General features: G+C 43.2%; 1 protein-coding gene across 1 annotated transcript; it reads right to left on the bottom strand.

The window, feature by feature from the left end:
* Positions 1 to 468: 468 nt before the first annotated feature.
* Positions 469 to 16035, bottom strand: LOC123822730 (gap junction alpha-3 protein-like). Its single transcript, XM_045844840.1, has 3 exons — positions 15811 to 16035; positions 3032 to 3130; positions 469 to 1949 (listed from the first exon to the last, which is right to left on the bottom strand). The coding sequence occupies exon 3, from the start codon at positions 1930 to 1932 to the stop codon at positions 628 to 630; it is 1305 nt and encodes a 434-aa protein (XP_045700796.1). The 5' UTR covers positions 1933 to 1949; positions 3032 to 3130; positions 15811 to 16035; the 3' UTR covers positions 469 to 627.

Raw genomic sequence — 16035 nt, 5'->3', positions numbered from 1 at the left:
TCACTTGTCATGCAGCCTGCACTTGCACATCCTGGGTTTCATGTGAAGTTTCAGAATCTCCAGTGACACTACACAGGCTTGCTCTAAGTCTCCTGTTAGTGCAGTCTGGCAAATATCCCAAATTAACTTTGACTCTACGTTACAAGTGTTGAATAGAAGATAGCGCTAAGTGCAGCTGTGGCCTTCTGGGCTGCCCAGAGGCTCTGGAGAGCTCAGGACAGAAAACCTAATGACCCCAAAATGAAGTGACTGCAGACACCTGCCTCTTTATCACCGCAGAAGAGTTGCCCGAGAGACAGAAACACCTGAGAAAGTGGCTGGATTCTGGGCTGTGGGTTGCAGTGAATACCTTCAAAGGCCATCAGCCCCTGCACCCTACTTTCCCCCACCCCCCATAGAAAGCATCAGTGTTCTCCCCACCCCACCAGCATGGAGGACAGCAAGCACTGACACAGAAACCAGACCTCTCTGATGACCTTCCCCCTCCCCTGCTCCAGTGCCCTCTGTCCCTCTAGGCTTTCTACCTGCTCATTTGAAGTGCACTTTGGTTTTGGTGGCTAGAAAAGAGGTCATTATAGAGCTGACTAGATGGCCAAGTCATTGGGTCTGGCCCGACTGCCACTGGACTTACTGGCCCCGCTTGACTGTCTGGGGTCTGTGGGGGGGGGGCAAATGGGGCAGGTGCATCTCCACAGCAGTGGTCACTGCCTGCTGCCCCTCATCGGGAATCACTTCCAGTCTGCTCTCTCCCAAGCTGCTGCCGTCCCCATTCTCCAGCTGGACAGACTCCTTGCTGCCTACTCTGTCCTCCTGTGGGAGTGGCTGGGGGCTGCCTGGAGGGGTAAAGGAGGAAGATGTGGACATGGGCAGGGGGACCTTCCTAACAGATGTCTTCTGCTTGGTCTCCTGGTTGGCCCAGTTCTGCTCTGTCATTAGCAGGTGATGGTTACTGTTGTACAATTTGTCAGGGAGGCTCTTCCCCCGTGTCAGGGGTGGGGCTGTCACATTGAAGTCAGTTACTGGTGGAGGGGAGCCAGGACAGGCTGTGGCCACTTCCTGTCCCAGGGAAAAGGCAGAGTGAGTATAGTAAGGAGGGCACCCCACAGTACCAGTGGTGGGAGTAGGGTGGGAGGGCAGTGGGCTTATACCCTCAGGTTTTGTGGTCCCCATCCTTGAATCAGGGGTGTTTGGGCCATAGTGGTTGGTCATGCCCTGTTTAAGCTTCTTCCAGCCCAGATGGTATATCTCCAGCATGTTGAGTAAGAGGGACAGGCAGGCCACAACCAGCATGAAGATGATGAAGATGGTCTTCTCTGTGGGCCTGGAGATGAAGCAGTCCACCGTGTTGGGGCAGGGCCACCTGTCACAGCGGTAGAGTGGCTTCAGCTGAAAGCCATACAGAAAGTACTGTCCAGCTATGAAGCCCACTTCAAATAGTGTCTTAAAGATGATGTTGAAAACATAGGTCCGAAGCAGGGCCCCGGTGATGTGGACCTTGCCGAGGTCATTCCACAGGGGGTTCTTATCCTCCTGGCTGTGGTCTCTGGGTGAACACTGCCCAGCAGATCTGAGACTCAGGCTGCCTCCCTTTACCTGCTCTTGTTCCTTCCCTTTCTTCTTCTGTTCCATGCGCACAATGTGCAGCACATGCCCCAGGTAGATGAGAGTGGGTGTGGACACAAAGATGATCTGCAGCACCCAGAAGCGGGTGTGGGAGATGGGGAAGGCCTGGTCATAGCAGACGTTCTCACAGCCTGGCTGCTGCGTATTGCACGTGAAGTCTGACTGCTCATCTCCCCATACTTCCTCCGCAGCAGCTCCAAGCACCATAATCCTGAAGATGAATAGGACTGTCAGCCACACCTTGCCAATGACTGTGGAGTGCTCCTGTGCATTCTCCAATAGTCTCCCCAGGAAGCTCCAGTCACCCATTGCTCCACACTGTCAGCCTGTAAGGAAACATGCTTGTTGATAGATATGCAGGTAGGACAGGTGAGTTCAGGTCCAACCACCTGAAGGGGCAGGTGTGGCCATGCATGGGGTTTGGAATGGAGTGTCATTGGGTGCTGTCCTCTCACTTCCCAAAATGGGCTGTGCTGCATAGCTCTCTCCAAAGCGCTATGTGTTTATGCTTGTGAACATGTTTGTGTGCATGTGTACACACATGTATCCATGTGCATGCACACACAGGTAAGTCCTGGCACCTGTACATATGTTTATACCAGTGTATATGCATGTGTCTGTGCATACACACATGTACAGGAGAGTGTTTACCTGTGCACCTACCCACACACACATGTAAATGCACATATGCATGTGGGCACAGCTGTGTGCGTGCATATAGGTGTATACCTGTATACCTGACTATGTGAGCATGTATGTGTGCTGTGTCAGTATGCATTTGTATATGTACCCATGTGTACCATTGTTGCACTCATGCATTCAAAGTTTGCACACATGTGCACTAATGCATGCACAATGCACTCATATGCATGCACACAGGTCATATATTAGTTTGCATGCACGGACACATTGTGTATGTGCACATTCACACACTTACACATACCTACATGAATGCACATTCATGTATTCCCATTTGCATACATGTGAGTGCACATGCATGCATATGTGTATGGTGTGTATACCTATATATGCATGTCTGTATATATCACCCTCTAATGTTCCATGCTGATTTCAACCATGGTGTATGGCACCAATACAATACAGACCTATGTTGTCCTACATAGCATGGATTAAGTGAGACAAACAAAGATTACTTAACTCTGTCCAGAGATGAGGAAACAAGAGCTAAAAAGATAAGTGACCTGCCAATGGGACACAGACCTCTCCAGGCCTCCTCATTCCTCCCTGGGCTCTTCCAGGCTCTGTCTCTATAGGAGCTCTGTGGCTTCCTGTGCTATGGGCCATTCCTAATCTTGCCCGTCCTCCTCATGTGAGGTTTGAGCAGCTTTTTCCCAAGTTGAACCATGCCCATTCCACCTTCATAACTACTGCTTTGTTAATCTGTTACCTCCTCCACTTCTGACTTCCCTTTTGACTTTTTCTCTTTGCAAATGTTGCATAAATGGTTCACTCAGCTCACACGAATTCCCACCGTCCGTGGCTCCATCTGTAAAGTAAAGACATGGTCATACACAGTGAACTGCACTCAGATGGATGGAAGTAAGACCCCTGGGTCCTCTTTGTGAAGGTGACAGTGCTCCTCGAATACACAGGACCAAGACTACACGGAGTCCTCCATGTCGTCTCTGCTCAAACAGGCCAGATGCTCCAACTGGAAGGAAGGAAAGCACTGCTCTTCTCACAGCCAGTCTGTGCAGTAAGGAAAGTGGGCTAAGCTGTGAGTGCACATACCATTCTCCAGGGGGATAAACAAAACTCCATCATGTTGAACCTTAAAATGCTTAACAATATGACTTTTTAGTAATTGGTTTAAATGCAAATAAACAAACAAAGCCTTACTCCCTCTGGTCTAAAAAAAATAGGCTATGTTAACCCTCTTTTAGAACAAACTTCTAACTCTTTGTTTTGCTCATTGGAGCTCTGCAGAGAAATCTTAGTCTTCATGTATCTAACTAACCAGCCCCCTTGCCCCATATTGTCACTGCCATCTGCTCTGCTGTCCATGATCTTAGACAGTAACAAGTTTTCACTGAGAAACTTAATTATTGAACATAAAACCACCCACTCTCCTGTGAAGGTGTCAGATGTCAGGGAACTGTTCTAGGTTACACCCTGTGTCTTCTCCAAGCTATGGGTTCTGACTGCTTCACAGACCCACAGCCATCCCTCTGGGCTTGTGGGGACACAACCCACACGGCTGTCAACCCAGGGCTGTCAACCCAGTCTGTCACAGGGCCCCTAATTCGGCCCTTGGCCCTAGCCTTGCCCTCCACTCTGCTGGATGTCTGCCTCTTGGGCACAGGACCAATGGCATGGCGAGTGTCCATGACCCATGAGGACCTGGGGCAGACCAAACTTCCTGTGGGACCTGAAACTCTACCTCTATGCTGTTGCAGGTGGTGTGCTTTCCATTTTAAACATGGACACTCTCTTGAGATCTGTTGGTGGAGATGGGAAAATTCAGAAGAATAGAGGGCTCTACAGTTGGAGAGGGGTTTCACTGAAGAAGGGTATTAATAGTAAAAGGTGTAGCCAGGGAAGATTGGGATTTGAACTGGGATTAGGAGATGTGGCTTTGAGTAGAGGGGAGGGTGAAGGGAGTGCACTTCAAGAACAGAATGATGTTCCCATGGCAGTGGGAATTTGTGTGATCATTGAAACAGGGCATTGGGTCATAAAGCAGTGAATTTAATGGTTGCTTGAGCACGTGGAGCTAGGCTGTGGCCATGTTTGCATACAGTAGGTATTCAGTAAGCCTGGTGGTGCACATGAACCAAAGCACTAGAAAGCCACTAACCCACCTAGGGTAGAGAGATGCTGAAGTGTTGTTCAAGAAAGAAGTCCACAGAGACTCAGGGAGGATGTGGTGACCTCAGAGTGAGTGTTGAAGGCTGAGCTGGATGACAGGAGGGCGAATGAAAAAGAAAAAACAGAGAGGAGAAACTCTGAACACAAAAATTAAAGCAGCATTGTAGTGCCTGACCAGAGCCAGGGGTGAGAGAGTAGAAATGAAAGACAAGTCTTACATGCCTGAGCCTTGTGAGTGGGTAAGTTATGGGGGATGCTGCAGGTGTGGGGGAGGATTTAAAGAGAAGAACACTGGGGAGGGGCGCTAACTTGAGAATGGAAGAGGAGATGAAGACTTTAGTTTGGTGACTGTGTGGATTAAAAGCAGTGGTGGGAGATTTGAGTGCAAGTGTTCAGCAGGAAGCTGGAGATGAGGGGTTGGAAGCAGCTGGGAAGAGGGTCCACAGGGTGGCTCCTCCTCTCCCAGGTGAGGACCAAAGTGCAAAGAACAGTTTAGAGACACATGTCACAAAAATGCAGCACAAAGGAAGAAAAGGATACAGAATCAACTCATTGCCCCTGGGGCCTGTAAAGGTGGCAATGTGTGGTGGGTGCTTTGTGAAGGGCACCTGATCTGACAAGGTGGGTGAGGGCTGGAGACTGAGCAGAGCTGGAGACCAGAGACCCTCCCTGCAGACGGTGGAGGGAAGGGACCACCCTCAGGGTGCTCTGACAAGTTCTCCCAGGAGTCCACCATGTTTGTGTTCTATGCTTGGAATTTGTGCCTCGAAACTTGCTTTGTCCTTCACATTTTATTTTCATTATTGCTTCCCCCTTAGTCTTCTGGCAAAGTTCTTTCAGGAAATTTTAGACATAGGAGGAAAATGGTCAGGTAGCTCCTGAGTGCTTGTAAAGATGAGACACCTCAGGGCCAGAAGATGCAAGGAAACCTGGAGGGTCTGGGAGGGAGAGAAGTCACTCAGGACCCAGAGAGCCTGCCTCCCCTTCAGGCCTCAGAAGGCATATTTATTCCCTTGAGAGCAAGACTGAGAACTGGGGTGGCCTGGAGTTGAGGAGGCCTGTGGGGACTTTGCAGAAGGGACTAACGGTGTCAACATTCTTCTGAGCCTTCCAGAAGGAAGTGAATGAAAAAGAGGCCCTGTGATCTCACAATAAGGAGGACACGGATTGTCCTCAAGTGACCAGTCAGTGACAAGAGAAGGACAAAACCAAAAGTTTGGGAAGGGGTTAGGAGGCAGTATACTGGTGTAATGGAGGCAAGATTTAGACAGCACTTGCTCAGTGAATCTAGAACTTAAAGAAAGGAGATACCGAACCATTTCCTGAAATTGATCAAAGTCGGGCACAGGTCCAATGGAGGTGTTTTAGGGATAGAGACAGCTGGAGGTATTTGACATCAGTGCATTGATTCCTGAGGGATGAGGAGGATGGAGGGAGGGTGAGGTTCCTCATCAAGCCTCCAGGATGAGGGATATTACAGGTCGGAGGTTGAAATGGGAGGTGTGGGACAAAAGTTCTCCAAAGTGTTGTCCTGGATTGGTGGCTCAGTTGCTTGGTACCATCATCCTGCAAACTAAAAGGGTTGTGGGTTTAATGCTTGGGTGGGGCATATACCTGGGTTGTGAGTTTAATCCCCAGTTGGATTGTGTGTGGGAGGCAACTAGGCAATGTTTCTCTCTCACATTCATGTTTCCACCCCCTCTCTGCCTTACTCTCTCAAAAGTCAATAGGGATACCCTTGGGTGAGGATTAAAAATAATGATAAAAAATGTTCTCCAAAGTGTTGACATAACTACTCTCAGTGAAGTCAAAAGGGAGGTCACATTCTCAGGCAAGGGCAGGACTTGAGACCTGAGAAGAAAGGAAAGTTTGATTGCAAAGGAATAGGGAGGATCAGAAAGGAACTGGATTCCACCTGCATTCCCTTCTGCTGATGCCACATCTGTGACAGGATGCAGCGATGCAGCAGCGACTGAGGGAGGCCTAATATGTGTGAGGCACTGGTGCTGAACAGAACAGAACCACAGCTGGAGCAATGTAACTCTTGTGAGAAAGACATTCCATGTAAGAGATGACAGATGCTGAAAGTGTCATAGAGAGACAGATAGCTTGGAAGGAGCATAGAGGGAAGTGTAGGGGTCAGATAGGACTGCGGGTCCCCTGAGAGGGTGGTATTTAAATGAAAAGCAAAGCCCCTGATAGGAGGGGAGAGGGGCACACAGAGCCAGGCTCTCAGGAGGAAGAAGACTGGATGAGCTCAGGGGTGGTGAAGATGGGTTAGCTGGAGCAGAGCCAGCCAGGAGGGGACAGGTGGACAAGCATGTCAGAGAGGCAGGTGGGCAGGCAGACAGATCATAGCAGACAGTGACAAACTAGGCTTTTATTCTAAGTGAGCTGGGAAAGTACGAGAGAGTTTCAAACAGAAGAGTGACATAAGCAACTCCTGTCTTCACGGGACCACTCTGGTTGGCTGTGGTGAAAATGGGGGAGAGGGAGGATGATGCTGAAAGCAGAAGGTACAGGGAGGAGGTTGTGCTGTAATCCTGAAAAGTGATGGTAGAAGCAGAGAAAGTGCTGAAAACTGGCCAAGTCTGTAAATATTCTGAAGGTGGGACCAGCAAGAAGTGCTGATGGGTGGGATTTTGGGATAGGACAAAGAGGAGCTGAGGAGGACGGTGAGGGTTTTGCCCTGAACTGGAAAAAAGGAACTGCCATTTACCAAAATGGGGAGACCAGAGGACATATAGGTTTGGGGGATGGAAATCATGAGTTCAGTTTGGAAATGTTACCTTGGAAAAGTGTATCAGACATGCAACTATGGACACTGGTGATAAGCATTGGGAAGTTATCATCTGAGGGATGGGGAGAAGGAAAGGGAGCTGAACAGACCCAGCTCAGGGTCCTCCTGCATCTGGAGGCTGAGCACGGAACAATGGGTGTGCAGAAGAGCTGCCCTAAGGAAATGTCAGTTTTAGTAAGACTTTGGAGTGGAGTAAGAGCAAAGGTGTGGTCTATGTTATACTGGATTCCCTTTTGTAGCAATGTATTGAAACTAAAAGCATTTCTTTTTTTGCCTAACAAATTAGACATACAATGTGGAGCAGGGCTAGGCAAGTTAATTTTGTACCAATGTTTGTGATTACCTGGAACACACTGATTAGAATTTTGAGGGTCACAAGTAGGCTTACTTAGAGAGAGTTCCATGTTCATGAAGTGTCTGCTAGGGGTGGGTATGGGATAAGGGTGGCCCAAATGTGATCTTTTGCCATCTCTCACTTGATATAAATTTACAAGGACATGGTAGTTGGAATTCGTCACAAATATGGTACAATAAAAGGGGGCTTGCTAACTTGTAGTTAACTTTTCAGCCAGTGGAAAGATTCCATTAGCGTCTTTCATCCCTTACCTGCCTATTTCAAGCTGACACACTTAAGGCAGTAATTTCCCAATACCAGGAGACCCAGCCCATGGTGTTATGTCATTTTCACACCTATTCATTATTTTGTACTGACTTTGAAAAAGGAATTAGAATTCAAAATAACCTTGTCAAAATAATAAAAGACCCTTTTTTTCTCCTCTACTCTTGGAGTTGACCCCAACATGGAACTTTGTTTGAGCTACTAAGACCAAAGAGCAAGATGGAAATCAAGCCTTTAGAAGATGGTCCAGAGTCACAGCAAGTTGGAGAAGTTCACTCACGCAGAAGAGCATGAAAGGAAAAAAAAAACCCAGAATGTTTGAAATTGAAGATTGAATATCATGTGGCACTTGTTTTCCATCTCCAGAAGAAAAGGACAGAAGTCTCCCCATGACAACATACCACCAGCGGGACACCCAATGGCTACAGTTCTAGATCCATGTGATACCAGGTCATATACAACTCCCACTGTGATGTTCAAAGTTGTCTCAAGATGGTTTGCCCTATTATTTCTTCCACGTGAAACTTAGGTACAGCTTGTCAAGTTCCACAAAAATGTTAAACATGATTTGGACTGGAATTGCAATCAGTTTATAGATGAAGCAAAGTGACTTTATAATCAAATTTTCCCACCATTAAGCACCACCAGTGCCCTGATGCAGAGCTTCTGTTCTGCCCTTCAGTGGTGGGGCTAGAGGACACCGCCCTGAAGGTCTCACACACCTTTTGTTACATTTATTCCTAGATACTTTATCGTTTTTCTAATTTTTCATTATAAATGGTTCTTATATTACAATTCTTGATTGGTTATCACTGTTACTTAGGAACTTATCTTCATATATTAGTCTTATATCTAGCAACCTGTTAAGAAGCCCTTACTAGTTTTCATGGTTAGGATGGTTCTTTGGGTTTCTGTGGAAGACACACATCATATCATCTGTTTGTGTCTTCCTTTCCTAATTCAAATTCCTGATATTTCTTTTTCTTGTCTTCTTGTACTGGCCAGGATTTTTAGCATGTGTGGGCTAATTTTTTTTGTACTATTATTGGATTGCACTGTGAAAGTTATTTTTAGCCCCCAAAAGTATAAATTTCCTAAATAAGTTTTTATAAGAATCTCCTATAAAAGAGTTTGGGGACTAATATTATTTTCTGAGGGGGTTTGGAGGAAGACTTGATTACAAATTCAATTTTATTAACTGTTACCGACATGAAGATTTGTTATTTTTTAAGTCAGTTTAGTCAAATTTAGTATGTTATTTCTTAAGTCAAACTTTTAGAAAAGTTTCCATTTCATCTAAGCTTCAAATTTCCTGTCATAAAATTATTCATGGTGTTTTATTATAATTGAAATTGTAGTATAATTAGATTTCTTTGGTTCTAGATATTATTTATTTTAGGTTTCTAAACTATTAGTCTTTTTAGAAGTTTATCTTTTATTTCAGATATGCTTAAAAAGAATTAGGGTTTATTTTGTTTTTTCTTCACTGTCTTACATATAGTATATTTATAGTATATACATAAATCTGAAAAAATTCCTATGGATATTTTAAATAGACATAGATTTTAGTATTTTATATATTTTATATTATTATTATTATTATTATAAAATGCACACATACAATTTGAGGGTATCCTTTAATTTAGTACAAAGCTGTATAATTACACAACTTCTCTTCCTTAATTTTAAATGGAAAAATAGATGAGTTTTATTTGCTTAACTTTTCAATAATCTAATATCTAGTAGGAAACACCATTTTCATCCAGAATGAACTATTAGTGAAATTATAAAGCATTAATTTTCCAAGTTCTTTATTAATAATTCTAAAGCACTGCTGGGATTATATAGTTTTATGTTATCAGAGACTAAATATCCAGAAACATGAAATAATTTAAAAAAATTAAATACTTATTTTATTTATTAAATAAGAATGTATGGAAAGCACTTATAATAGTGCCTGCCATTCATGTATTATTATTATTATCCTTATATTTTCTCTTTGGTGTGGGGATTTCCATTATTTGTGAGTACCTGAGAACTCATAAGCTCTTACTAAGAGCTAAGGTAAACATAATTACACTTTTCATCTTTAGTTAAAAGAAAGAACTTGCTAGCTTTTCCTTTCTGTATAATCTTCAGTGGCTCAAAAGCTTAGTGAGAGCTAATTTTATGTTGGAAGTAATTTAAACAACTGTTTTAGCTTAAAAACAAATGTCTTCAATGTTTTATATTCAAGATAGGTAAAATGAAAAATATACCTAACTTTCTATTCACACTATTTCTTCTTGAAATATTTGAATAAAGTAATCATTCCCTCTAGAAATTCATATTAAATCATCTTTTTCATAATTACTGTTTTAATATTAATCAAGAAAATTAGCAGCCAGTCTAGCTTCAGTTCTGCTGACAGGAAAATGTAGATAATCTGGAGTGTAATTGAACACATGACTGTCTTCCAAGGCTATTCACGCTACTCTGGGCTTCCTTTCTGACAATTCACATATCTTCCCTGCTCCATTACTCTGACGACTCTCAAGTTTCTTCTGTCAATCAGTAAATTAATAAGATTTTTAAACGACATCTTTGAAAGACCTACAAATGCCATTAGAATTTTTCACTTATTCAAACATTTTATTTAAACATTTCAGTAATGTGTTCACTTTCATGTACTTTAATATTAGTCTTCAAAGTTTTAATAAGTGAATAATTTTAAAAAGTCAATACCCTTGAATTAAAAATGAATTTACCAGTACATAACTTTCTGAAGGGTGTCTTGGGGTAACGGTAAATTTCAATAAAGACGATTATAGGGGTACTTCGGTGTGCCACTGCTCTGAGCAGGATCTAGTTACATCAGCAACACAAGTAAGCCAGTCTGAAGAATATGCCATGCCCTGACTTTATAACCACAGCATGGCCAGTTAAAAGGTACTTTCTCTATATAAATCCAAATTACACTCTTCAGGAATCTTACTAATCCCCCATAGGAAAAACATGGAATCATAGCAGTTTAGAGCTAGGAGACCCTCAGAAGTAGTCTAGTTTATCCTTCTCATTTTACAGACTGGGAAATGGAGTCCAGAGAGGGTATGGCGATTTTCTAAGGTTACGTAGCCCTTAGTTCTGAAGTGGGCCCAGTGCACCTTCCCTGTTCATGTGCCTGCATGGGATTATATACTAGGCTGACTATTAAGATTATAACAGTTACCTTTTGACTTATATCTCTCTAGCATGCATTAAAACATATTTGGAAGCATAGATTGAAGTATGTTTTAAGCTTTTGACTTTTCTTCCAGTCCAGAGTGTTTAAAGTTGTTAAATATTAGTCATATGGTAACAGCAGTCCAGTTATTTCATGATATAAATTGGAATTGCTATTTTAAAGCAAATTCAGACATTGTTTTTACTCTTGCTTGGTGAGCAAAACCTCACAGTCTTAAAATTATGGTATTTTATTACTCTACTTATATTACTGACACAAATCATATCTGTCAAAATGTTTTCTGTGTTTGCAGACCTAACAATTTCTATAGTATATAGAATAGTATATAATTTGAATTGTCTTATTCAACTCTACTTCTACTAGTATATAACTAGAAATCTCTTCCAAGTTCTATGATAAAAGATTCATTTTAAAGCTAATAGGAAATGAAGTGTCAAGAATAAAAGAGCAATAATTCATGAAGATAATCAAGTGGTCTCAATGAAAAACATTAAGTGATTTTTACATTTAGCATCATTCTTTTGTTAACAGCAAATTTAAAGAAAACCACTATTTCTTCAGATTAAAGAAAATAGAAGAGTGAAGAAACAGCTGACATCAATGGTCACTAAGTCATACTTTTGAAGATACAGTAATTTTACAGAGCAAGCAGTAGAGTACTAACTAGTACTCATGATGAAGAATTTTCCACCACTATATAAATGAAAATTAAGATTAAATTTTATCACTATTTTATTGAAATAAAAACATACTGTTTTTAGAGACACATGTATGCTGTGTAAGGTTACATGTATTGGACATTTTTCTTCTTCAATTAAGGAAACATTAATCAAACACCTATATGTCTGAGGCACTGAGGATACCAAAAGAATTAAGTCCTTACTCTCAGGAGGTTAATTCAAAATCTATGGAAGAGGCAGATTTGTAAAAAAAAAAAAACTGATCAAAATATAATATAACAAATGCTACATAGTGTTGATAATGGTCATGATCCAGTGGAGGGGGAAGCAGGAAGATACTGTACAATAATCAAGATGGACCCAGGGTTTCTGTACAGGGTCAAGTGCTTCTCAAAGGCCATTCCACTGTTTAGAATGTTCTGATAATATTTTAGCCCATTCCACAAACTATGTATTTACTAATGTATTATGTGCAATACTGAAGTAATATCCTCCAAAATGTATATCCTATTTAATATCTGTTGGGTACATTTCATACATTTCAAGTAACAATAACATCAGAAAGACTAATTATCAGTTAAATTCTTTACATGCATGAGATTTTAAAAAGTGGCTGTGATAAGTACAGAGAATTAATTTTGTTTCAAATGTATAGTGTAAAACTTATTTTAGTTAAGAAAATGAACACCAGGATAATTCAGACTTCTGGCCAAAATGGAGGCGTAGGTAGATACACTTTGCCCCCTCATACAAGAAAAAGGACAACAACAAATTTAAAAACAAAAAATAACCAGAACTGCCAGAAAATAGAACTGTATGGAAGTCTGACAACCAAGGAGTTAAAGAAGAAACATTCATTCAGACTGGTAGGAGGGGCAGAGATGGGCAGCTGGGTATGGAGAGGATGCTTGGTAAGGTAGGGGGGTGGAGGACCAGGGCAGGCAAGGTGGTGACTGGTGGACTGGGTGGTCCCACATTTGCATGCAGATAAACTGGTAGGAACAACTGGGGAGTGAGACAGACTGCACAACCCAGGGTTTCAGAGCAGGGAAATAAAGCCTCAAAACCTCTGGCTGTAAAAACCTGTGGGGGCTGCAGCAGCAGGAGAAACTCCCAGGCTCACAGGAGAGTTTGTTGGAGAGACCCACAGGGTCCTAGAATATACACAAACCCACCACCTGGGAATCAGTACCAGAAGGGCTTAATTTTCTTGTGGGTAGCAGGGCAAGTGACTGAAAGCTGGCTGAGGAAGCAGCATTGTCTCTGTTGGACCCCTCCCCCACATACAGCACCGCAAAGCAGCCCCTTGGGTTGCCTTGCCCTGGCAAATTCCTAAGGCTCCACCCCTTACAATGTTACAGGTGAAGACAAAAAAATATAGCCCAAATGAAAGAACAGATCAAAGTTCCAAAAATAGAATTAAGCAACGAAGAGCCAACCTATCAGATGCAGAGTTCAAAAACACTGGTAATCAGATGCTCACAGAATTGGTGAACTATGGTCATGAAAATAGAGGAAAAAGTGAAGGCTATGCAAAGTGAAATAAAGAAAATGTACAGGACACCAATGGTAAAGGGAAGGAAATTGGTACTCAAGTCAACAATATGGAGCAGAAGGAAGAAATTAACATTTGACCAGAACAGAATGAAGAAACAATTATACAAAAAGAGGAGAGGCCTAGGAACCTCTGGGACAACTTTAAGCGTTCCAACATCTGAATCATAGGGGTGTCAGAAGGAGAAGAGGAAGAGCAAGAAATTGAACACTTATTTGCAAAAATATTGAAGGAGAACTTCCCCAATCTGGCAAAGGAAATAGACGTCCAGGAAGTCCAGGAAGCTCAGAGAGTCCCAAAGAAGTTGGACCCAAGGACACACACAGCAAGGCACATCATAATTACATTACCCAAGATTAAAGAGAAGGAGAGAATCTTAAAAGCAGCAAGAGGAAAGGAGAAATTTACCTAGCAAGGACTTTCTATAAGACTATCAGCTGATTTCTCAAACGAAATCTTACAGGTAAGAAGGGGCTGGAAAGAAGTATTTGAAGTCATGAAAGGCAAGGACCTACATCAAAGATTACTCTATCCAGTAAGGCTATCATTTACAATGGAAGGGCAGATAAAGTGCTCCCAGATAAGGTCAAGTTAAAGGAGTTCATCATCACCAAGCCCTTATTATATGAAATGTTAAAGGGACTTAACTAAGAAAAAGAAGATGATCAAAACTATGAACAATACAATGACAACAAACTCACAACTATCAACAACTGAATCTAAAAAGACAAACAAAAATAAAAATAAACTAAGCAAACAACGAGAACAGAAACAGAATCACAGAAACGGAGATCACATGGAGGGTTATCAGCAGGGAGGTAGAGGGGGATAAAGGTGGGGAAGAGGTAGAGGGAATAAGAAGCATGATTGGTAGGTAGGAAATAGACAGGGAGGTGAAGAATAGTATGTGAAATGGAGAAGCTGAAGAACTTATATTATGACCCATGCACATGAACTAAGGGGGGCAATGCTGGTGGGAGGGAGGGGTACAGGGTGGAGGGAAATAAAGGAGAGAAAAAATGGGACACCTGTAATAGCATAATCAATAAAATATATTAAAAAATGAACAGCAATATTGTAATAAGTATACATGGTGTGAAATGGGTAACTATATTTATTGGGGTGACCACATAATAAGTTATGTAAATGTCTGATAACCTGAAACTAACATAATATTGTACAACTATAATTGAAAATCAAAAATATTAAGAAAGAAAACACCTCTTAGAATATAACATTAAGGAAATTGGGTCAAAATTCACTTTCTCATGGGGAAACCATGAAATTTTGTTACATGCTGTTATGGCAGCTTAGAGCCACTTAACCTTTGCTGGTTGACCTACACAGCACTGTCCACTGGTGCTAATGGCACAGCCTCTGTGAGTTACCTCACAGGAACACATGCATCCCTCTCCATGGATGCTCATCTCAACATGAACTAAACTGCTGCACCCATAAAATGTGGGCCAAAGGAGCTGATGTGTACTTTCAACACACCAAGCTTTGGGATTAACCCCTCTTTTCCTCTTAACCTTTTAATGTCTGTTTTGTAATGTTTCTCACAGCACATGGATGGATGGCCAGGGCAGTGACTCACATGTCATGTCACCATCACTCAGAGTTCTTGGGTCTAGGAGACTAATGTATAATCCACATCTCAGTTGTTTGCATAGAACCATTTTTAATGGCATATTTTGGTGGTATTTTGATAAAACAAAACCCAGGAACTACGCTTGTCTCTAGAGCCCAAGTCACGAGTATTCGTGGCTGGGAGCTCTGCATCCTAGGTCGAATTCTTTCCACACAGCACAGACAGCAAAGCAAGTCCCTGCATGTCCCTATCACGCACTGTCAGGTCAGCCCCTGAAAGAAGGGATGGCTGTGGAGTCAGGTAAGCGTTTTTCCACTCTTGTACTTAAATGCACAGTAACGAGCACATAGATCAAGAATCACTCCTGGCACTCATAGCTAAAGGGAATCTTTAGAAAAAGAAGTTTTGAAACGTCCCTTAAAGGGAAGGAGGAGGCAGCATCATTCCTAACAAAACCAAGAAGCTGTGCAGAGGGCCTGGTGCTGCTGGACCAGCCTGGGGTGTCCCTCCCTCCATCCTTGGGCTCTGTGTCCTCCTGAGCTTCCAGGGTTTACAGTCCTTGGAGCCCGCAGACAAGAAGTTCTAGAGCTCATCTTGCTCCCCACCCACGGGGGAGGGCACTACCAAAAATGTATTTCACCTCAGCCTGGGCCCACCCTCCAAAAATCCTTTTTCTCAACTGAGAACCAGGCTCTGCAGGGACCTCCAGCATCACAAGAACCTCAGTCACCGCAAAGGGACCTCAGGAAGTCTCTGAGCCTCGCTCTCCAGTCCTGCTGCACCCACAACTTCCAAAGACTCCCAACAGAAATCTCAGAGGCCAGTTTCCACTGAGCTGACCAGGTCCCGGGTCCCGGGTCCTGGGTCCCGCCTGTGTCTCCCAAGCCTACCCTCTCTGCTGGCCGCTCTGGACGGGAGACTTTCTCTGTCTGCTCGTTGCGGCTTCAGGCGAGCGCCCAGAGCCAGGGTCCGGCCTCTCAGCCCCGACGGCTATCCCAGAGGACGCCGAGCGCTGCTCCCGGTCCCGCCGTAGCCGCGCCACGCCCCAGCCCCCAAGCGTCCACCCCAGTTCACAGGGGTGGCGCCAGGAAACGGCTTGCCCCAGTGCGGGCCAC

Source organism: Phyllostomus hastatus, unplaced genomic scaffold, assembly GCF_019186645.2.
Source record: "Phyllostomus hastatus isolate PE091 unplaced genomic scaffold, TTU_PhHast_1.1 phas_contig_41, whole genome shotgun sequence".
NCBI lineage: Eukaryota > Metazoa > Chordata > Mammalia > Chiroptera > Phyllostomidae > Phyllostomus > Phyllostomus hastatus.
The sequence above is the reverse complement of the archived record's forward strand: the minus strand, read 5'-3'. Positions and strand labels throughout refer to the sequence as shown.

Excerpts from the sequence above, each read along its gene's own strand:
- LOC123822730 (XM_045844840.1), bottom strand. The coding sequence starts at position 1,932 with ATGGGTGACTGGAGCTTCCTGGGGAGACTATTGGAGAATGCACAGGAG.